At 48.5% G+C, this 22,242-nt stretch overlaps 2 protein-coding genes across 10 annotated transcripts in view; both read left to right on the top strand.

Annotated features, from left to right (window-relative positions):
* EEF1D (eukaryotic translation elongation factor 1 delta) overlaps nt 1-6,503 on the top strand; it is a 33,877-nt gene extending 27,374 nt beyond the window's left edge. For 5 of the 8 annotated variants that reach the window (XM_069096926.1, XM_069096928.1, XM_069096925.1 and 2 more), the window contains 6 exons: nt 2,002-2,058; nt 3,326-3,425; nt 3,547-3,647; nt 4,776-5,009; nt 5,596-5,790; nt 6,409-6,503. In XM_069096926.1, coding sequence (XP_068953027.1) covers nt 2,002-2,058; nt 3,326-3,425; nt 3,547-3,647; nt 4,776-5,009; nt 5,596-5,790; nt 6,409-6,447 — 726 coding nt within the window. In that variant the 3' untranslated portion in view covers nt 6,448-6,503. The remainder of the gene's footprint in view (nt 1-2,001; nt 2,059-3,325; nt 3,426-3,546; nt 3,648-4,775; nt 5,010-5,595; nt 5,791-6,408) is intronic. The other 3 variants (XM_069096929.1, XM_069096924.1, XM_069096922.1) reach the window with 1 other exon arrangement.
* A 5,924-nt stretch (nt 6,504-12,427) lies between these two features.
* Nucleotides 12,428-21,885, top strand: NAPRT (nicotinate phosphoribosyltransferase). 2 transcript variants are annotated; one of them, XM_069096920.1, is made up of 13 exons: nt 12,428-13,070; nt 16,400-16,527; nt 16,643-16,725; nt 16,836-16,966; nt 17,575-17,690; nt 18,107-18,303; nt 18,442-18,582; nt 19,966-20,050; nt 20,204-20,284; nt 20,400-20,502; nt 20,843-21,009; nt 21,348-21,455; nt 21,666-21,885. In XM_069096920.1, exons 1-13 carry the CDS (start codon nt 12,818-12,820, stop codon nt 21,732-21,734), a joined length of 1,662 nt encoding a protein of 553 aa, XP_068953021.1. In that variant the 5' UTR covers nt 12,428-12,817; the 3' UTR covers nt 21,735-21,885. The 2 variants fall into 2 exon arrangements, with proteins under 2 accessions (XP_068953021.1, XP_068953022.1); XM_069096921.1 differs by having other exon boundaries at nt 12,451-13,070; nt 16,433-16,527.
* Nucleotides 21,886-22,242: the final 357 nt, after the last annotated feature.

Genomic DNA, 22,242 nt, shown 5'->3' with positions numbered 1-22,242 from the left:
CAGGCTGGAGGGGCAGCCTGGCAGAGCTGAAGGTGCACAGGACTTTGGACAGAGGCGATGTAGGTCACTCAGCTTCCTCATCTGCAAAATAGCAATCCCTAGAACACATGCTGCCTTCCCAGGATTATTCTGAGGCTCAGAAAGAAACTATGTAAATAGTTTCTTTAACTATTTATATATATATTTAACTATATAACATTTATATATCTATTTAACTATATAACATAAATCTATGTAAAGGGAAAACTAAAATCCTCCCTATCCTTTTGAGCTTGTTCTTCTGTTTGTTTTTTTGTTGTTCTGGTATGTTTCTGTATAAATGTGATATAAAACTGTATAACTACATGTGTGTGTATATACAAGTAGTAATTTCAGGCCTGCATTGAAATACTACGTAGGTTACAGTAACCAGAGGACAAACACAAAAAGATATAACAAAAATGCACTCTAAAACATACATGTCCGTGGTGGCAGAGCGTCTGTTTTATAGAGTTAGCCTAGGAGCCAGGATGAAGTGGGTTCAAGCCTTGCCTCTCACTGGCTGTCAGTCAGTCACTTAACCTCCCACTACCCAAGGCAGTTCTTTAAGAATAGTTTACAGATGAGTTGCTAATCTGCACCAGTGAAATCACACTCAAGTGAAGGCAGGATGACGGAGTACCATACCACCCTTGGAGTTCAGAAGATCCTTTTAATTACATCCTTTGCCTGTAGTGTTTATGGTAAAAAAGAGCCTAAGGTGCTTGTCCTGAACCAGAGCTCTCCCCATGGCTCAGCAGTATTTGCAGTCTTTGGTCAGTTCCAGTTATCATCCATTGTCAATAATGGTGGTCTATATTTAGGGAGAAATTTCTCCCAGAGATGGTAGCTTATAAGAGTTGGATTTATGCAATAAAGATATTTCAGAGACCAGAAGGGGAGAGGGAACAGTTTAAGGTTAATAGTTGTAACTTAAGTTTAATTTGGTTTCCATATATTCATAAATTATTTCCTTTTTGTTTTTGAAGAAAATCCTTAATAAAAGTTTCAGGAGAAAGAGAATATTGTAGGCCAAGAGGTTATGGAAAGACTCATTGAAGAGGGTGGATTTGACTTAAGCCTTAGAAGAATGGGCAGGACCTCTAGATCAGAGGAGGCTATGAATGGCCTAAACATGAATGTAGTGTTCAGAGAGAAACAGGAGATCGGGCTGCAAAAGAGGGTTTATGTTGAAAGTAAGGGGAAGTGAGACTGGCTTCTAGCAATGGACCTACCTTTGCCTAACACAAATCACAGCAGTATTTGTTGAATTTGTCCATAGATGGGTTGAGGCAAAGGAGTTTGAACTTTACCCTAGAAGCAATGGAAAACCATTGAAGATTTCTGAGTAATGTGGTGATAATGTTGTGGACCACTGTCAGGGGGAGACTGTAGTTAGTAAGGTTACTCCTTGAGCCTTTCCTTGAAGAGGGGAGAGAAGTGATCTCCATGAATGGGGAAAGGGACAGTGGATATTAGATATTTTCTGGGCCCAGTGATTGATTCCCTTGTCACACACTGCCCACCCTTATTCCACACTTGCTGTATATATCTTAGAGGAATGGCTAAGGAAGAGCAGGACTCCTGTGGCTCCATGTAGCTAGCTATGAAAGAAGAGAAAGTGGCCAGACAGACATGAAAGGAATGGAATATTTGGGGAGAGGGGAGGCAAAGTTGGATGGGATTCCTTGGGGCTAATCGTTTAGCTGAGCACTGGAGCTCCTGCCTCTGAATTTTGCATGCGTGTGCATTGGCCAAATACTTTTGCCCCTGCAGAGCCAAAAACCTGATGTAGCTGCTTTAAGCAGTTGTAGGCCTGTGGCTCCTAGTTCGTGTGATCGGGCAGGCTTGTCTGGGTCTTTTTCCCCTTCCCTGTTCTTGCCTTTCTGACCCTCCTCTGTATGAGCCTGTCTCAGCAACCTCTGCTTTGCTTTCTTCCCTGCACGTCTCATCCTTGAATATTTTTCCCCTCCCACTTTCCAGCTCAAGATGGTGCTGCAAAGTCCCTCTGAGGCCCTGAGCCAGGCCGAACCTGGTCCTGTAAGTCATTTCTTGGGAGGGAAGGGAGAGGGCTGCTCACCCTAAAGGTTAGTAGCTCTGGGAGAACCTAAGCCAAGGCCACCGTGGCTCCAGAGCTCCCCTGGATGGTGCATAACTTGGTACCCCTGCCCCTTAAGGGACAGGTGCTTTCCTGATCTTGTACCCCCAAATTGGCCAGAGTTCAAATCCTCAAGTTCTTTGCTTCCTGTTCAGTGGCTTTTGTATCTGTCAGCCTGCTTTAAAAAGGAGGGGAGGGGGCAGGGACTCTGACTTTCTCTGATCTGGAGCTTCGTACAAAGCAATAGGGTCTAAACCAGGGATCCCTTTTTTTTTGTTGTTTTTTCTCCTGTTTCTGTCTTGTCACCCAGATGGAGGTTATAGTTTCTATTCTGGGCCAAGGATTGACTAGTATTTGTAAAATACCTGTAAAACTTTGTATGAGGAGGCCATGGCTCTGAGATGGTTTCCTGACACTCTTCAGCCAGGTCACATGCTGTGCGTTGAGTGGAGAAGTCAGGGATCACATCCCTACTTATAATGGAGAACCCAGGTCCCCCTTGCTCCCAGCCCCAGATCATAGATGGTCAAATCTCTATCTATCTGTTTTGGTAAAAGTTGGGCAGGCAGTAGCAGACTCCCTCCTGAGATTGGAGTTTCCATGCCTTCCTTCCTGTCTCCCACTTCCTCAATTCCTGCAGACTTCCTCCTTTGGCAGTCAGTTGTTGGCTGGGCCTGGAGCAGAGCTTGTCTTTATTGTGCTGGGCTGAGGCTTCTGCTGTCATGGGGGTTGGGACTGGCTAGGCAGCGGCACATTTGAAGGCAGAGATGGTAGACAAGTTGTGGGTGGCTGTAAAAACTGTACAAAGTTTTACAAGTTGTAGGAAGAGAACCTGGTGTCCACCCTCCCACTGCCCTTTTATATCCGGCTCCCAGGCTTGGAGAGAAAAACCTGGAGAGGGCTGGGTTTGTTTTTTTTTTTTTTTCAGGGTGGAGGCAGGGAAGGAATAGGAAAAGGGTTAGTAGAAGAGAATATGTGAGCTAAGAGGAGCCTCAGTGAGCTAGCAGAAGACTAAAACGAATTGCCCCTATCATGGTCTTTTAAAGGCCCCTGTAGCATCATCATTTCCTCTCATCACATTTTTCCCAACTCCCCATTATGGATTGGGGTCCCTGTGTCCCAGTCTCTTTCCCACTCCCCCTGCTTCTCTCTGGTCCCAAAAGACTCCCCATCCAACAACTTAGGCCCCTTCCCTGTTTCTCGTTACAGAGTGCAAACACCAGCTCTTCCAGTGGTCCCAGTGGGGATCATAGTGAGCTGGTTACCAGAATTTCCAATCTAGAGGCAGAGAACCAGAGCCTTCGGAGTGGTGAGTGAACACCTCCACAGCCTGTGGGTAAAGAAAGCCTGCCATGCCCCTCTGGTCCTGTCCTGCTAGAGCAACATTCCTTGGGGAAGCCCTCACCCAGTAACTCCCTTTTCTTCTGCAGTGATTCAGGACCTGCAGTTCACCATCTCCAAGCTCGAAATCCGGCTGTCTACCCTGGAGAAATGCTCCCCCTCCCATCGCTCTCTGGCTCCTCAGACTCAGGTGAAGGTTTACCTCCCAGCACTGGGAGCTAGTCCTGATGTGACCTGCCCTGGCCTCTTGTGTATATAGCACAGACATAGCGCATACAGGCGTGCACACGCACACATACCTCCTTCTCCCCAGGTCTTAGAACAGTGCTTTCTAGCCTTCTCCATCTTTGGCCATCCCAGCATCATGTACATAGGACATTGAGTTGGCCATCCTGCCACACTCTTCCTTTTTTTTTTTTTTTTTTTTTTTTTTTTTTTTTTTTAGCAATTGGGGTTAAGTAACTTGCTCAAGGTTACACGGCCAGGTGTTTCTGGGTGTGGTGCTGAGTGTCTGAGCCCAGGATTCGATCTCCAGGTCATCCTGACACTGGAGCTGGTGCTCTTACTCGCTGTGCTACCTGGCCACCCCCTGCCACACTCTGCTGTGTTTTACATAAGACACAGATAAATATAAAGGTACAAGCATGTTAAGATAGAAAATTTTTTCTTCAAACCAATCAGAGCCCAATACAAATAGGTTTAAAAGTCCGAAGTGTGAATCTGCCTTCTCAGTGTCACATTCTTGTCTCTTTTCTGCCCCCCCCCCCCGAAGACATTATTGCCCCCAGTCTCTTCTTCCTCATATTCGTCCTTTGCACAGCTGCCTAGGTGATGTGTCCATATCATCCCCTCCCTTAGCCTGGCATTCAAGGCCCCATTAACCTCTAGTTTTGTGTCCCACTTCTTCCTTTCGTACTTTTCAGCAGTTGGCTCCATGCATTTACCCAGACCATTCCCCTCTGCCTCAGGTATACTGCCCCATTTTCACCCTCTCCGTATCTTTCTCTTCCTGCAAGGTTCCACTCAAGTGCTTTCTGAAACTCTTAACATCCTCTCTGTTATGTTCTTTAAAGCAACTTTGTCTATACATGTTGCATCGAATTGAATTATGCAAAGATGGCAGGTGACTGAGAGGGAGAGGTAGGATCAGATGCAAGGAGACACCAGCTGGAAAAATAAAGAGTTTAGATGGGGGTGAAGAAAATCCTTGAATGGATGATACTTGTAGGTCATTAATATCATCCCAGGAACCTTTGGGTTTGTGTGTCAGGCCCAGCCATATTCTGACCTTCTGTTTGGTTCCCCTTTCCCTGGGCAGCATGTATCCCCTATGCAGAAGGTGGAGCTACCCACCACATCACCCGCTAAGAAGGCGGCCACCCCAGCAGAGGATGATGAGGATGATGATATTGACTTGTTTGGTAGCGACGATGAGGAAGAAGACAAGGAAGCAGCCCGACTTCGGGAAGAACGGCTTCGGCAATATGCAGAGAAGAAGGCCAAGAAGCCAGGGCTGATTGCAAAGTCTTCCATCCTCCTAGATGTAAAGCCTGTGAGTTGAGGCTGGGGTTGGGTGAAGGAAGTGGGTGGAAGAGGGAGTAGTTGCTTGGACTCTGGCACTCTAACGTGAAGTTCTGTGACCCAGCTCCCTCTGTTGGAAGGGAAGGGCCTAGGAGGCAAGTTCTCCCTCTAGGAGATCTGATTCTCAGCCCTAGCTCTGCCACAGAATTGCTGTGTGACCCTGGGCAAGTCACGTCTATCCTTTCAACTGTTTTTCACTGTAAATTGTAGAGAAATGACAGTCCTCAGCTGGTGTGAGGGTAAAATGAGAGTGTGGATTCAAAGTCTAAAGCATTTGTCCTCATGAGAAGGAAGATGATTACTTTGTGGGGGTGGAGGAAGGGGAGGAGGAAGGAGCTATGGGGAATCTTGTTTTTATAAGGATGTATGGAAACCCACATACTTTGGCAAAACAGTTTTTTTACAATATCCTTTTTATCTCTAAAGTCATATTTAGTTTTGGTCATACAATTGTTGGCACATTTGTGATAAGAAGACCCTAGGGGTATGATATAATAGTTTGGTACCTTAGCCAGGCCTCTAGGGCCCATCTAACCCTGTCCCTGATTTCTCCCAAGTGGGATGATGAAACAGACATGGCAAAGTTGGAGGAGTGTGTCCGCTCCATACAGCTGGATGGACTGGTCTGGGGAGGCTCCAAGCTGGTGCCTGTGGGATATGGCATTCGGAAGCTGCAGATCCAGTGTGTGGTAGAGGATGACAAGGTGGGCACAGACATCCTGGAGGAGGAGATCACCAAGTTTGAAGATTATGTAAGTTCCTAGGGGACTGCCTGTGGCTTCTGGGAATGTCATATATGTGTCCATGGACAAAGCATTGGACTTGGAGAGCTGTATTTGGAGTCGTAAGATCTAAGTTCAAATCCCAGCTCTGCCATTTATTCCCTGTATGACATTGAGTCCTTTAACCTCTTTGGGCCTCATTCTTCTCATCTGTAAAATGAGGAGTTTAGACTAGATGACCTCCAGGGTACTGTCCAGCTCTAGATCTATGAGCCTGCACCTGGTAGTCTTATTTAGAGCCAAGGTTGGGCAGAAAGTGCTTCCCGATGCTAGCCTTGTCTTACAGACCTGCCTTGGGAGGTAGGGGCCCTGGGTTCTTAGTGCCATTTCTCCCACCAACCTTGAGCAACTCATTTCCCTGAATTTTGCCTCTGTTTCCAAATACATAACATGAGGTGGTTGGAATTAATAGTCAACTAAGGATTGGTCTGTAAGTCCTCTTACCCTGGATTGGCTTGGTAATTGATTGGATTTTCCTAGCTATGAAGGATAAAAGAATGGTGGGTAAGGAGGATGAATGGGAGTACAAGATTGCAAGCAGCTCATTGCTTATTGTTCTAATTTACTCCATCTGTCTCCCATTTGCAGGTGCAGAGCGTTGACATCGCTGCTTTCAACAAGATCTAAAAGGCCCCTGAATGTGTGTGAATCTGTAACCAAAATAAAGGCTGAGATTTGAGGTGCTTGGGCCTGTTCTGGACTGGGGTCTCTAGGGAGGGAGAGGTGGGAAGGACAGCCTCTGAGGAAGATAGAGCAGGGGCCCTGACTTTCCCTCTCATGGGGGGAGAATAGGGCCCTTGAAAGATGCTTCAGCTGGATTTGGAATGGTAGAGTATGGCCTCTCTCGTGGCTAATCCTTTTAGCCACTGACCAGACACCAGGATTCTTCACTCTGTCAGGGACGGGCATTCCTGAACCAAGTCAGACACCATAGGGTATGGAGCCTTAAAAGTGAATAAATGTAGAAAAATGGCCAAAGAAACAGCTGTCTTGTTAACTTTATATAGTCACTTTCCTAAAGCCTCAGGAATTGAGGGGCAGGAGATGTGCCTGGTAATTAGTGGGGAACCTGGGCCCTAAACAATTGAGGCCTAGTGCCAGAAAAGAGCCCTTCTGGGAGGCTAGGAGAATGAAAGAAATGCCCCAGGTGGGGGATAGGGGGTGTCAGTCTAACCTGTATTTCAATATAATTGGTTTCCTTTGTGATTTTATATATTTCATTATGCATTTTTAAATAATATTTTTTAGAAGTGGGGGAGGCAGGGTTCAGTTCATCAGATTACCAGAGAGGGTCCATGACACAAAGAAGATCTCCTGGTCTAGTGGAATAATAAGAGTCTGAGTTGGAAGGTTCTCTTCCCTTTCTCCTCTTCCTCTTGTACACTCATTTCCACTGTTGAGTATCTTGATGGAAGGCTGACTGGGGCGGAGGAACAGCAGGGTCATCCCTTCCCTTTTAAAAATTTTTAAATACGTTTTTATTGATATCTTTTTAAAATTTAGTATTTTATTTTCCCCTAGTTACCTGTAAAAAGTTTTTAACATTTCATTTTCTAAAACTTTGAGTTCCAAATTCTCTCCCTCCATAGAGAAGGCAGACAATTTGATAAAAGCTATACATGTGTAGTCGTGCAAAACACATCCCTTCTCTTGCTCTCCACAGTAGCTTTGTCTTAAGATAGCCTTACTTCTGGTTGCCTGCCCTACTTCCTAGGCTGCTTTGGGAAATGGACCTTTCACACAGTCAGTGGTTCATAGATTTAGGGTTGGAAGGAACCTTAGACATAATTGAGTCCAGTCTCTTTTATAATAAGGTAACCAAGACCCAGAGGGGTGAAGAGACTTGCTCCAGGCTAATCTCTACACAAATGATCCCCTTCTGCCCTCTCTCTTCCAGCAGATTACCCCCTTTGTCATCCACATTCTGTGACATTTTCAGTCTCTGCCTGCTGGTTACTTCCCTCCTGCCTACCCATGTTTCCCCACGCTCAGAAAACCCTCGCTTGGTCCTTCCATTCCCACTAACTCTTGTTCTATGTCTTCTGCCCTTTGTGGCTAAATTCCTTGAACAGATATCTACAGTAGGTACCTCTATGTCCTCTTCTCTCACTGTTCTCTGAAACATACTAATTATGTGGTCTTCGGCAAGTCACTTAATCTCTTTGCCTCAGTTTTCTCGACTGTAAATTGGGGAGAACAACAGCATTTGTCTTGTAGCCCTTCTAGGTATTTAGTGGGGCTTGGGCTGATCTCCCCGCTTCTCACCATTTTCTGTTTTATTCCCTCCATATACACACTCTCTCTCTTGCAGTAGGTGATTAGGGGGAAGTGGAACATGAAGAAGAGATGAGGTACAGGTGCTGAGCTTTGATCTTTCTGGGAAGCAGAACTGAAATTAGAGTCATTTTGCTCTCAGAGGAGATGCTGGATTCTTTGTCTTCATTGCTCCCTGCATCACCAAGGAGAAAACTCAGAGTTTTCCCTGAGGAGTGAAAAGAACATTGGGACCAGAGAAAACGGAAGAAAACAAAGGGCTAGCAGAAGTTGAGTTAAGATTAGTCTTGTTCTCTAGGAGTCTGGCCCGTCCCGGCCTGGTCTGGTCTGGCCATGAATGGCTTCAAGAACCTGGCACCTCCAGCTCCAAGGTCTAGATGAGCTCAATGGAAATCATAGATTTAAACTCCAGCTTTTTCCCCATGACCTCTGCTATTGGGTGCACAATCTTCGTGTGTATGGAAGAGAAGGGATGGGGACTGAGAAATCCTTTTAACAATAGCTTGCATTTACATAGTACTTTAAGGCTTTGCAAAACATTTTACAGATAGCTCATTTTATGCTCATTAACCCTAACTCATTTTACCAATGAGGAAATTGAGGCAGGCAAAGATTAAATTACTTGTGCAGATTCACATAGCTTATAAGTACTGGGGTGGATCTGAACTCAGCTCTTCCTGAATCCAGGTCCAGAATTCTATCTATTGTGTACACATAGGTGCCTCTGGAAACAGCAGCAGCTTAGGTGTCCTCTCCCTCCACAGCCTGAACGGGGCAGCAAGAGGAACTGTCCATTCTACATCTAGGAGTCTGGAATGTACTGAACCTGGGCTATCTTGTCCTAAGCTCCATTCTCACAGGCTTTGAGGAAAGGGCTCATCTGTTATTGGAAGAGTTCAACCTCCAGTAGCTCCCTATTCCCTCAACCTATCCCTGGGGGTGGTATCTATCCCTTCCTGTTGTGTCATGACAGTCCAGCCCCTACTGAGGGAAAAGGGTCCCTTTGTAGGGCAGTCCCTCTGCTAGTCATTTCCACCAAGTTTTGGCACTGAGCTAGGAAAGGACACTTTTAAGGCACTTGTGCATATTCTTGTCCAGGATCTGATAGCCAGTCTGTGATCTTTCTACCACCCCTCAAGTAGCTATACTTCCTTAAGTGCCTGCTCTATACAGTCAGAAATGAAATCCCTTTCTTCTTGGAGCTGGAATTCTGGGGTCCCTTCCAGCTGTGAACACACTGTGATTAAGTCAGGAGAACTGGGATCTAATTCCCCTTTCATTACCAACCACTTACTATTTGTATGACCTGGGGCAAGACTCTTTCTGGGTGTCTGTAAAAGGAGAGTTTTGATCCTCTAAAGTGGATCCCTCTCACCTAAAGCAAATCACTGGCTATCACAGGGACTATTTGGGGATTTGATTTTTGAGGTTTTTTTTTTTTTATCCCTAGGAACCTTTAATGGTAGACATTTAATAAATGTTGGTTGAATTTAATTGCAAGGTTATTAATGTTAATACATGAATAGTTAATCATTGTTAATATAGGCACAGTTTGACAATAGAGGATTAGTTTTAGGATTAGGAAGAACTAGTAGGTTCAAGGCTTTGCCTCTGGCATAAACTAGTCAGACCATAGGTAACTAGTCCCATCATCTCTTGGTCCTCCCAGGCAACTTCTAAAACTAAGTTTGAGAGGAGATGCTGATCTTTTTTGTTGAGAATTTACACACCAGGAGTTTCTTACAGGAATAAAATAACAGGTCAGGAACAAAACCAAAAATATGTATAACCTCCCCCTTCTCCATAGCACTCTTGGAGCTGTTGGAGGAGGGTGGGTGGAAGGATGGCACTGAGCCCAAATGGGCATTTTTCTCCTTGAAGGGTTGGGGAGATTGTTTTGAGAAAAATGTCCCAGACCCAGTTAACATCCAGGAGTCTTGTAATCTTCTCCAGGACCTTACCCTATTGGCAAAGTAACCAACCTTAGAAATACTTCCCAGAACTATGAGCCCTCTGGAGCCAGGAGGTGAGGCATTTTCAGGTTTTGAACCTTGGGGATCATCTTGTGTGACTATCTCAGTTTACAGGGGAGGAAGCAAGAGGCCAACAGATGGACCAGCCTACGACCACCTCACACCTTTGGGGGACCACAGAGCTGAGGTTCCAGGCTGTTGGCCAGCATACCATACACTCATATAGGAGCCAGGTCCTGGTATTAAGAGCCAGTGATGACTGAAGTGAAGGGAAAAGAGATGCCAAGAGGCTTGAGGGGGACACAAGGAGGAAATGGAGCACTGAGTTGGGGGAACATAAAAGTTTTTTGTGATAGCTGCACTGAATGTGCAAAGGAAAAGGAGCCTCAAGTCAGTTCAAGGGGCTTTCAATGCCAAGCCAAGGAGTTTGCATCTTCTCTTAAAATAGAGGCTTCTCATCTGGGGTCTGAATTTTTAAAAAACCTTTCAACATAATTGATTTCCTTTGTAATCATACATATTTATGCATTTGAAAACATGATTCTGAGGAGTCCAGAGGCTTCATGAGATTTGCAAAGGCATCTGTAACCCCCAAAAGAAGACCTCTGTTTTAGGGGCAAGAAGCCAAATATGAAAAGGTCAGACTTGTGTTTTAAGAGAATCATTTTGGCAGCTATGTCTAGGATGGATTAGAGACATACTGGAAGCTCAGAGACCTATTGGGAGAGTGTTCTAATAGGCCAAATGAAATGAACTAGGGTGGTGTCATGTGAGTAAAGAGAAGAGGACAAATGTGAGAGATGTTAGGCTAGGATTGAAAAGATAAGGAAGCATGGGCTGAGCTTTTGAACCTGGCTTAGAACCTTGGAAGGAGGCAGGTTCCTTCAACAAAAAGGTAAGTCCGAAGGACTTTGAAAGGGCATGGCAAGATGCATTTTGGACATGATAAGTTTGGCATGCCTCTGGAACATCGGTTGGCCATGTATGACTGAAGCTCAGAAGAGGGATAAGCTATGTATGTTGTGGTTAGCCCTCTTCATAGAAATGAACATAAGCCCCATAGGTCTTGATGTGATCATGTGAAGAGAATGGAGAGAGAAGAGCCCTAGACAGAACCTTGGGGAAAACACCACCATCCCTCCCCCAATTTGTATGTAAGAGAAAACTTACAGAGACTTAGTGGGAGCAGATAAGAGGTGAAGTAAGAGAGCTAAGTCCAAAAACTCTTGAGAGGAGAGATTATGCAGAAGAAGGTGTTGCCAGGAGGTTGAGGATGTGGAAAAAACGACTAACAATGAAGAAAGTTCTGTTACCTTGCTTAGAGCATTTTCAGCTGAATCAAAAGTGAAAGGGAGGTGGTTGAGAAAGTTGAAGCGGTGAGTTATAGGCCACTTTTTCCTGGAGTTTGGCTGTGAAAGGAAGTTAAAGTATTTTTAAAGGATGCAGGCCTCAGGGAAGGAGCCTAGTAGAGGCCAGAGATTAGGGATGGAGAAGTTCCTTCAAAGAGACCAACTTCAGGAGAGGGAGCCTAAGCAGAAGGGTTAGCTTTAGCAGGGAGGAGTCACCTCTAAGTAACAGCAAAGCAGAGAAAGATGATTTTGAGGGACTCTGAGACATACATAGCCTACTAACAGGCTCTTTATGAAAGCTCAACTGAATTGAAGTTCATGAATGATACCTTCTATTTTCTCAGTAAAATTGGAGGTGAGACCTCTGAGTTACACCAGTCTTGGTACAATAAGGAAACATGCTGCCTACCTCTGTGGAAAGATGGAAAAGTCCAAAGAAGGAAAGAGACTGCCCACTAGAAGGTTGCATGCAAGGTCCAGCTGGGTCACTGACTGCTGGTTTTACTTAACGGAACATTTGTTTTTTTGTTCTATGCAACAAGCCTTTTCTAAATGCCTACTTGGCAGCTAGGAGTCAAAGTGGGTAGATTGATGGGCCTAGAGACAGAAAGACTTGAATTCAAATTCAACCTGAGACACTTTATTAGCTGTGTGACCCTGGGCAAGTCAACTAACCTCAGTTTGTAAAATGGGGATAATAATGGCACCTACTTCCCAAGGTTGTGAGGATCAAATGAAATAATTGTAAAGCTTTTAGTACAGTCCTGGCACAGAGTAAGCATATGTAAAATTTAACTTATTATTACTAGGTGCTAGTTAGTTCTAGGCTCTGGGGAAAAAGCCCCGGCCCAAAGTGTGCTCTATTACAAAAATGAGGCTAAATGCAGAGAAGGGAAGGAACTACATCCAGAAATGATTAAAAGCATCAAAACTTTTCTTTAAAAAAAAAATTTAGGAATTGGGTCTTACGCACGCGGAGAGCGAGATTGGGAGAAGTGCTGTAGGAAACTTGGAATAGCTACTCTGGGGAGATGGAAAGAATTGCCAGCATCTTGGCACCGCTGGAGTGACGCCCAGCGTCACTCACTCAGTAGTGGAGCGGGTGTTCGTTCTTGGATTCTGCGCTCGCGTTGGTGGGCACGAGTGGGCCAAAGGAGCGCAGCTGCCCAAGACAAGGAAGCTGAGAGTCCCGGCAGCCAAGCGGGGCTGCCCTGCGCTAATCTCTTGCCAGCCTCTAACCCGAGTCCCCGGCTCCCGTGAAGTTCCGAACGGCGTTGTGGAACGTTGCTGGGGGCGCGGATTCCCGAGTGTCCCGGCCATTGGTCGGGGCGTGTCTCCACGTGATCCGGCTATCCTCTAGCGTTCCTAGTAGCGCGGACTGTGCGGATTCTGGGCTAGGAAATGGAGGGACCACAGCCGGAGCTGCAGCGGGAGCAGGACCCGGACCCGGAGGCGGAGGCAGCGGCCCGGGCGCTGCTCACCGACCTCTACCAGTTCACCATGGCTCTGGCCTACTGGCGGGCGGGCCGGGCCCGGGAGCCCGCCGAGTTCGAGCTGTTCTTTCGCCGCTGCCCCTTCGGCTCCTCCTTCGCCCTGGCCGCGGGGCTGCGAGATTGCATGCGCTTCCTGCGCACCTTCCACCTCCGTCCGGCAGGTATCGCCGCCGCCGCGGGCCGAGCCGAGCCCGACTCCGGTCTCTGACCCTGACCCTGGCCCTACTTCACCGCCCGGTTCTGCTCCGGCCCCGCCCCACCCCCGCCTGTGCCCAGTCCCAAATTCAGACCTCCCTGCCCCGCTCCCCCTCAGACCCTGCATGCGTTGCTGCCCCGGGGCGCCCGGGATTCAGACCCCACCCCAGTCGCAGATTTGGACCCTACGTGTTTCCCTGCCCCAGTCCTAGGTTCTGCAGCCGCTACAGTCCCAGCTTCAGACCCTGAGGACCCAAACGCAGATTCTGACCTAACTTAGATTCTAGATCCCAGAGCCTGGGTCCAAACCTCTGCCGCGTCCACTTGCCACAGCTGCAGCCCCTACCCCTAGAAGTCTGAGAATGGGGTGGATGGGCTGAGGGAAAGGACTTAGGGTAAGGAATTAGGAACGGTGTGTCAGCGGCGAACTCTGAGGGATGACCTGCCGGGGGGTGGGGGGAGGGTTGAATTGTTCTAATTTCTCGAAGGAAATTAGAAGTTTTCCTGAAGGAAAACTCAAACAGTTCCCGCTTTGTTGTGGGTCTCAATTTCCCCTTCTGTGAAAGTGAGGAGCTTGAACTTAATGATCTCTAAAGTCTCTGAAGACTAAATCTCCGTAATTGCTCCTTGGGTCCTTGGGGTCGTGGCCTCTTTCAGGTGGAAGGAGGAGCCAAGTTCGCTCGGTATTGGGAAAAGCTGCAGGGGGGGGGACTAGTTGGGGGGGGGGGAGGAGGAGGAGGAGGAGGAGGAGGAGGAGGAGGAATCACAACTCGCTTCCTGATTGGCTAGGAGTGAGCCTAGGCTGCGGAGAAGGGACCCGAGCTCTGGGTTCAAAAAACGGTAAAGATCCAAATAGTGCACGTTGAAAGCCTGACGTTTGAACTCAGCGCTGCAGATTCCAAGAAAAGCAAAAAAACAGCTCCTGCCCTTAAGGAGCGCACAGTCTAATGAGGGAGACAGCATGCTAGCAACTAGGTACAAACAAAATAGATATGGAATGAATTAGCAGAGGGAAAAATTACTAATATTGAGGGGGATCGGGAAAGACTTCTGGTAAAAGGTGGTATTTAAACCGGCCAGCGGGGCCAGGAAATGGAGGTGAAGATGGAGAGAATTCCAGGCATAGGGGACAGCAAGTGAAAGTACCTGGAGTTGAGAGTTGGGTTGTCTTGTTGGAGGAACAGGAAGGAGACAAGTTGGATTAAAGAGAATGGTGCAAAAGAACTGGAAATGTCGGAGGGAAACAGGTCACCAAGGGCTTTGAACGCCAAATTGGATTTTGTATTTCTCATCCTGGAGGTGATTTATTGAATGGAGAAGTGAGGGGGGAGAAGTGGCTGCTTTAAGGAGGTTAATTTGTCAGCTGAGAAGAGCATGGACTGGAGTGGAGACCAACCTGAAGGCTAACGCAGCAGTCTGGGTCTGTAAGGTTGCACTTGTGTCAGATGAGAGAAGGGCCCACATAGTTCCAACAGGTAGAATCCACAGGGGTTGATAAGAGATATGGGCGGGGAGGGTGGGAGTGGTGGTAAGAGAGAGTGAGGAGTAAAGGATGACACCTAGTTTATGAGCCGGGGTGACTGGGAGGATAAATTAGGGAGACAGGTGGAGGTGGGTTTAGGGAGAAGATAATGAATTCCTTGTCAGACATGTTGAATGGAACATTCAGTTTGAGATACCCAGTAGGAAGTTGGAATGAGAAATTGGAAGTCTGTTGCAAGGAAAACACTTTTATAAGTTTAAAAGTTTCCTAAGAATAAGATTGTAGGCAATTATTATTATCCTATGAGGGAAGTAATTGCTGGGACCAAGGTACAAGGGTTATTGGGGTGGCATGAGAGGGGGGGAACCACAATTAGTGATTAGGTGGAGGATCCAGTTTCTGAATCCAGAATTGGGTCGTTGGGTCCTCAGGTTAGAGCTGAAGAAAAATGAGAAAGTAGTGAAAAAAAGTCAGTGCTTGACCAAAGAGCAAAGGTCTCTTTGATCAGTCAATCAGCAAGCATTTATTGTGTCTACACATATTCAATATATGCAGACTAAAAGAGAATCAACCCAAAGTAGTTCAATGCAGTGAGGTGGGGGTGAGAGGGCCCCAGAGGGTGGCAGGGATGGGAATGGGAATCAGGAAAAGATTCTTATAGGTGATGCTTGAGCTGTGTCTTTTTTATAGGAAATAAAAGAATCTAGCAGGCACATTGAGGGGGGAGGGATTATGTTCCAGGGAGAAGAACTTGACACAGTGACAGGAAGATAAGAGATGGAGCTCTGTATAGGAGGAACAAAAAGGCCAGCTTGGGCAGGGAAGGAATGTATGAGGAAGCTGGAAAAATAATAATAGCTAGCATTTAAAAATCACTATGTGCCAGGCACTGTGCAAAACACTTCCCAAACATCTCATTTGAGCCTCATAATTATCTTGGAGGCAGGGGCTATTACCATCCCCATTTTATAGTTGAGGAAACTGAGGCAGAAGGTAAGTGAAGGTCATGAAGCTAGGAAGTATCTAGGCTAGATTTGAAATCCGGGCTTCCTGACTCCTGGCCCAGCTTTCTATCCATTTCACCACCTTGGTGTCGTTTGGGGCCAGGTCATGAAGGATTTTTATGGCAAACAAAAGAGTTTGTATTTTATTCCTAGAGGCAATAAGGAGCCCCTGGAGATAATTGAGAAGGGGAGTGACCTGGTCAAATGTGTGCTTAAAAACAATTCCTTTGGGCAGCTGGGTAGAGAGTGTGTATTGGAGAGGGGAGAAACTTAAGGCAGGGGGGCCAATTAAGAGGAGCCCTCTGGGAAGCCACAAGGGCTCAGTGAGACCTGAGGCCCAGGACTACGTTCTTCACTAGGGATCTAGGGAAAGATGGGCAGAAATGGAAGCTAGGTAGCACAGTGGATAGAGTACTAGACCTGGATCCAGGAAGACTTGAATCCAAATCCAGCTTCAGACTAGCTGTGTGACCCTGGGCAAACCAGCCTCAAGTTTCTTCATTTATAAGATGGAAGTAGTAATAGGCCCCACCTCCCAGGGTTATGACCAAAACGTGACAATCATATTGTGAAGTGCTTCGAAGCTCTAGGAATGCTAGCTGTTTGTTATTGTCATGATTTTTAGATTCTCACGTGGAAGAGAAGGCAAGATCAGGAACTAGACCTTGAGCAGAGGCTCTGGGCCTTGCCATGGAGAGGTTTCCATGCTGTACACCCATGTACCTAGTCTCACACACACACACACACACACACACACACACACACACACACACACCCTGTGTTCCTCCTCACCCTCTGCTCCCCACAGATGTAAAGTACTTGGCCTCTGTGCTCCCGACAGACACGGACCCTGCCTTCTTTGAACACCTGCAGGGACTGGACTGCTCTGGGGTGACTATCCGAGCACAGCCTGAGGGCTCCCTTGCCTTTGCCCATGTGAGTGTGTGCAGCCCTGGGGTGGGTGCAAGGGAGGGGAGGAGAAGGTGAATTCGCACTCACCATACCAGCTCCAGGGAGGCTCTGATGAGGCCTTGTCGTCCTCATGCTCCAGGTGCCCCTGCTCTGCGTGTCTGGGCCTCTCCTCCTAGTGCAGCTCCTGGAGACACCCCTGCTCTGCCTCATCAACTATGCAAGGTGGGGACTGAGGAGACAGACACAGCACCCTCCCCCCACCCTTGGGAGCGGGAGGGAACCAGGGCGAGTTGGGGGCAGCCTCCCCACATAGGCTTTGTTGCCTCCTGCAGCCTGGTGGCCACTAATGCAGCTCGACTGCGCCTGATTGCGGGGCCGGAGAAGAGACTGCTAGAGATGGGGCTTCGGCGGGCACAGGGCCCTGATGGGGGCCTCACAGCGTCCACCTACAGCTACCTGGGAGGTGAGGACCCATCACCCCTGCCTCACCCAGCAGTGCCTAGAGCTCCCTGCTTATCCCCACCCCACTTTCCTCTGCCCCTTGTAGCTCCCTAGGCCCTGAGAGCCCTGCACTGCTAAGCTGGAATCCTAGAACACAAGGTCCAATCTGAAAGGAACCTTAAAATGGACATAGTCCAGCCTGTTTATTTTACAAATGAGAAATCTGAAACCCCTCTAGTGCCGTGGAGCCTCTTACTGTACCACACCCCCCTCCCCAGACCCACTTGATACAATAGGAAGAACTCTGGCTCTAGAATCAGAGGAGCTGAGTTCTAATCCTGCCTCTGAGGCATTACTGGTGTGACCTTGGATGAGTCATTTAGTTTCATTAGGCTTCTGTTTCCTCATCTGAAAAATGAAGGACTTGGACCAGATATCCTGTAAAGTCTCTTCCAGCTTTGGGTCTGTGATCAGCCACTAAGTGGGCAGGCCCCTGGTCCTGTAGTGATCTACCCTAGAGCCCTCCCCCATATGCCTTCCCTAGCTCTGCTTCCCTTATCTCTGTCCTTCACTCCCTGGCATGGCTCCTGAACTGCCCTGATCCTGTCTCCTGCCCCTGCCCCGGCCCAGGCTTTGACAGCAGCAGCAACGTGTTGGCCGGGCAGCTGCGAGGGGTGCCCGTGGCTGGCATCCTGGCTCACTCCTTCGTCACCTCCTTCTCTGGCTCCGAGCAGCCCCAAGTCCCGGTCAGTGTAGTCACCAGGAGGTGGGGGAGGTGGGGGGAGAGCCCCTAAACCTTGGGCCCCAGGCTCTTTCCCTTATCCCTCTTTTTCCTTGGACTCAACCTCATTCCTACTCTCCTCCCAAGTCCCTGCCCTGAAGCCCCATCTCCTTTCCCAGTCCCTCTATCCATTTCTTATCCTAAACATGGTTCCTCTGCCCTTCCCATCAGCCCTGGCCCTGCCCCAGCCCCTTGTACTAATGAGGAAACTGAGGACCAAAGAAAGGAGGGATTTGTCTAGGGTTACACAATGAGTTAGAGGAAGAATCCCAGCCTCCCAACATATAGGCCCAAACTCTGTTCCCTTACCACCCTGGATTCACCATCTCCCCAGAAGCTCAATTTCCTGATCCTCAAATCTCCCTTATCTGTCTCCCCCAGATGTTGACTCCAGCATCCGGGCAAGGTCCTCCCAGGGACCTTTCCACTCTTGCTGAGATTTGGCTAGGCAAAGTGTGTGAGTGCTTAAGTCTTCGGCAAGAAGAGACACACCCTGGAGAACGGGCTGCCTTCCTGGCCTATGCCCTGGCTTTCCCCCACGCCTTCCAGGGGCTGTTGGATTCTTATAGTGTTATGCGGTGAGCCATGCAGGTTGGGAGCTGGGGGAGGAAGGGGCCTTCATCAGCAGCAGGGTCTGGGGTTTGCTTCTTGTGGAAGAGGAGCCAGGGCACCCAGGGAACAACTTCTTGCCATCCTTTCTTCCACCATCCCCCCAGGAGTGGCCTTCCCAATTTCCTGGCTGTAGCCTTGGCACTGGCGGAGCTGGGTTACCGGGCAGTGGGTGTGCGCCTAGACAGCGGAGATCTCCTGCAGCAGGCCCAGGAAATTCGAAGCGTTTTCCGGAACTGTGCCTCCCGGTGAGCCCTGACCTTCATGCAATTGTGGGGAAGGGAGGTGGGGAAAGAAATGACCCATACAATAAAGCTTAAGGCACGGATAACTTCCTCTAGTAGGGTTGGTGAGGAAGGTGACTTCTAGGGAGTGTCATGGCAGGAGAGATTGGAGGCTAAAGAGAGATTGGGGATAGGGAGGAGATGATTCTTGTAGAGAGGCTTATCTCAGTAAGGTGAGAGGTCTCTGTAGTTTCATAATTGGGCAGCAAATAAGGTATCCTTCATCAGGGAGGTCAGAGAATTGGGGCAAAGACGAGCAGACATGAGCCGGGACAGTGAAGGGTAGTCCAGAGGAATGATAATTGGGCCCCTGACTGTGGGAGCCTTCTTTCCATCAACCAGCCTGTCAGTGAAATGATATTTTTTTTAAAAAGCATTTATTAAGCGCTTACTATGCCATTAATAAGCCTTAATTAGGCATCTGCTATGCCAAGCACTGCGGTAAGTGTTGGGAATGCGTCTACAAATTCAGAAACAATTGCTGCCCTGAAGGGGATTACACCTAGGCACCTAGATGGTACAGAAGATAGAGTGCTGGGTCTGCAGGGGGGAAGACCTGAGTTCAAATCCATCCTCAGACACTTCCTAGTTGTGTGACTCTGGACAAACCATTTAATCTGTCTGCCTCAGTTTCCTCAATTGTCCAGTCAGTAGTAGTCACTCTCAGTGTTGTTGTGAGGATCCCATGAGATAACATCTCTGAGGCACTTGGCACTGAGCCTTAAGCAATAGATGCTCCCTTTTCTTCCCCCATTCTAATGGGGGAAACAACACGTATATAGGGGAGTAGTTGCCAGGAAGGATTGTTTTGGTTTGATAAATTACAGGGATAGAGAGTGGAGCCATAGAAGGCATGGCCGAGGCATTTTCAGTAACGATTTCATGATTATTATCTCCCTTTTACAGTTGAGGAAACTTGGACAAACAGGTTAAGTGACTTGTCCTGGGTAACCCAGCTAGTAAGTGTCCAAAGCCAGATTTGAACTCAGATCTTCCTGACTCTGGGCCCAGCACTGCATCATTATTCGATCTAGGGGGTTAGCTAGGAAGAAGTGAGCCTGGCTGGTGTAGAGTGATAGGAGAGTTTGGGACTGGGCCTGCCTGTTGATTTATGCTGGGGGAGGAGAGCTGGAAGACATTTGAGAGCTCATCTATTCAAGCCTCCTTATTTCACTAATAAGGAAGTGGAGGTCCTGGGAGAAAAGGACTAACCCAAGGCCACACAAAGAGGGCCAACAGTCTGTGAGCTCTACTCTGGAATCCTTGACTCAGAGACTCTGGGGCATTTCTCTGGTCTGTGCTACAGAGGATGGAGGGGTTTATGGTCTTGTATCCCCTCCCCTAAAGTTTCCAGGTGCCCTGGCTGGAGGCTGTGTCCATTGCTGTAAGCAACAACATAGATGAGGAGGTGCTGACCCGACTGGCTCAGAAGGTGGGGCTGGGAACAGGCACAGTGGGAGGTGGAGGGGCCACAAGGCTGTCAGGACCCTGGGCTGGGCAGGAGGCATCGGGAGGAGGGGCTGGGGGAAGGGTGTCCCCGGAGGTGGCTGCCTCAGGTCTTGGGGGCTCCCATCCTTCCCTACAGGACAGTGAGGTGAATCTCATTGGCATTGGCACCAGTGTGGTCACTTGTCCCCTCCAGCCTTCCCTTGGCTGTGTCTACAAGGTTAGTGAAAGAGGGAAGAAGGTGTGGGAGGGGGGCAGGAATGGAAGTTATGGAGGGGAGCACAGATTGAAGGAGATGGGCATACAGGGGTCAGTATCCCCTCTCATTCTCGCAGCTGGTGTCTGTGAGAGGGCAGCCATGTCGGAAGCTCACAGAAGACTCTGAGAAGCAGACGCTGCCTGGGAGCAAGGCAGCCTATCGGCTCTACAACTCAGAAGGTGAGAGTCCCCTGGCCTCCCCTCCTTCCTCTTCCTCTCCCCCACTTCTGAATGTCCTTCCTCTATCCAATGAAGCAGTGTGTACACACTCTGTGTAGAATATATTGAGGCAGAGGACCTGGTTCAACCTCTTGTTGGCTGTGAGGCTTTGGGCAAGTCAGCCCTCCAATTCCTCAAATACCTAATGAGGGAAATAGACTAAAGGATCTCTCCATTGCCTTCTAAGTAACTCAACGTCCTATGACCAGTGATCCCTGGATTTTGCCTCTGCCTCTGCGTGACAGCCAGGGAAGGGAGGGAAAATATTGACCAGTTTCCCCATTCTGATATTTTCTCTCAGGAGCCCCAGTTCTGGACCTACTGCAGTTGGAGGAGGAGCCACCACCCCAGTCTGGGAAGGAGCTGAGGGTGTGGCCCCTGGATATGTCAGGGGGTGACTGCAGAAGCCTGACCCTCACTCCGGCCTCCTTGGAGCCACTGCTTAGGGTCTACTTCCATCTGGGACAGGTGACCCCTGAAACAGGAACCCCATCCCTGCTTCCCCAGGCCCTGGGTCAAAGGTCCAGGGGTTTTAGGGCACTGTTTCTCAGCCCTCCACTTTCATGCTTCCATCCCTCTTCTTGTCTCTTAGGACTGGACTTTCCAACTACCAGATCCCTCCAGCCTTTGCCTCTGGGGTTTCCTTTCTGCTTTCTTCATGCCATTTCCAATTTATTTTTCCTTCATTACCTCCTTCTCTGGCTCCGAGCAGCCCTGGGTCCCAGTCAGTGTAGTCACCAGGAAGTTGGGGATTCTCTTGCCCCAAGATCTGAAACCTTCCCCTCCTCCCTTCTTCCTATCCCCAGATGTGTGAACCCATTCCCCCCCTGGCTGAGTCTCGAGCCTTGGCACAGAAGTCCCTGAGCTACCTCAGCTCACCACACAAGCGACTGGAGAATGCTGAGCCCTACCAGGTATGTGATACCCTCTCTCCAAAATCTTCCCCCCTGGGGAACATCTCACCAACTGAGGATTTTCCCCATTTCTTCTTCATCGTAGTCCCCAATTCTACCCTCCCATTAGCCGTGAATGCCCTAGGAGTGGGAGTATGGGGGCTGGCCTTCCCCTGCCTGGGCCAATTTGGTGTGGGGTCTTGAGCTCCACATCTCTTCATCCCTCCCCAGGTGGCACTTTCTGAGAAGCTGCATGCCCTGCTGGAGAGCCTGACCCAGAGCAGCCAGGAGGGCCCCTGACATTCGAAGGGAGCCTTGCATCCAAGAAATCTAATTGCTCTGCCTGTCTGCTCTGTCTGAGTCCCAAGAGCCCAGTCTGGGAAATGGGAAGGGCAGGAATCCCTCCTTGGTCCCTCTCTGCAAAGCCACACTAAAGTTTTGTTTTCTTTCATAGATGGGTCCTGAAGTTCATTGCTAGAGGGCAAGGGCAGGGTGGTGGGGCTCTCATCTGCTATTCCATGGGGCAGACAGGAAGGAGGAGCCTTACAGGAGAGCCTCAGAAGTGTCTGGGAACATGCCACCCCTGGATGATCTCCAAACCCATACCTGGGCCCATATCACCTCTTCAGTTTCCCTGGCAAAAGGGGTGTCCAGCCTGTCTCCCTACCCTCACTAGCTGCAGTTCTGACATTATCCCTGTTTAACCTCCTCAAAGCAGGATGGGATGGGACGGGCAAAGGGGAGATGCTGTATCAATAGGAGCCCCTTTACCTGAGTATATTGTGACAGTATGGGCTATGACTGTGGA

The sequence above is a fragment of the Petaurus breviceps genome, unplaced genomic scaffold (assembly GCF_028583685.1).
Source record: "Petaurus breviceps papuanus isolate PSGF00001 unplaced genomic scaffold, PetGlider_PUasm1.0 339, whole genome shotgun sequence".
Classification (NCBI taxonomy): domain Eukaryota; kingdom Metazoa; phylum Chordata; class Mammalia; order Diprotodontia; family Petauridae; genus Petaurus; species Petaurus breviceps.
This window is presented reverse-complemented; position numbering and strand designations above follow the sequence as displayed.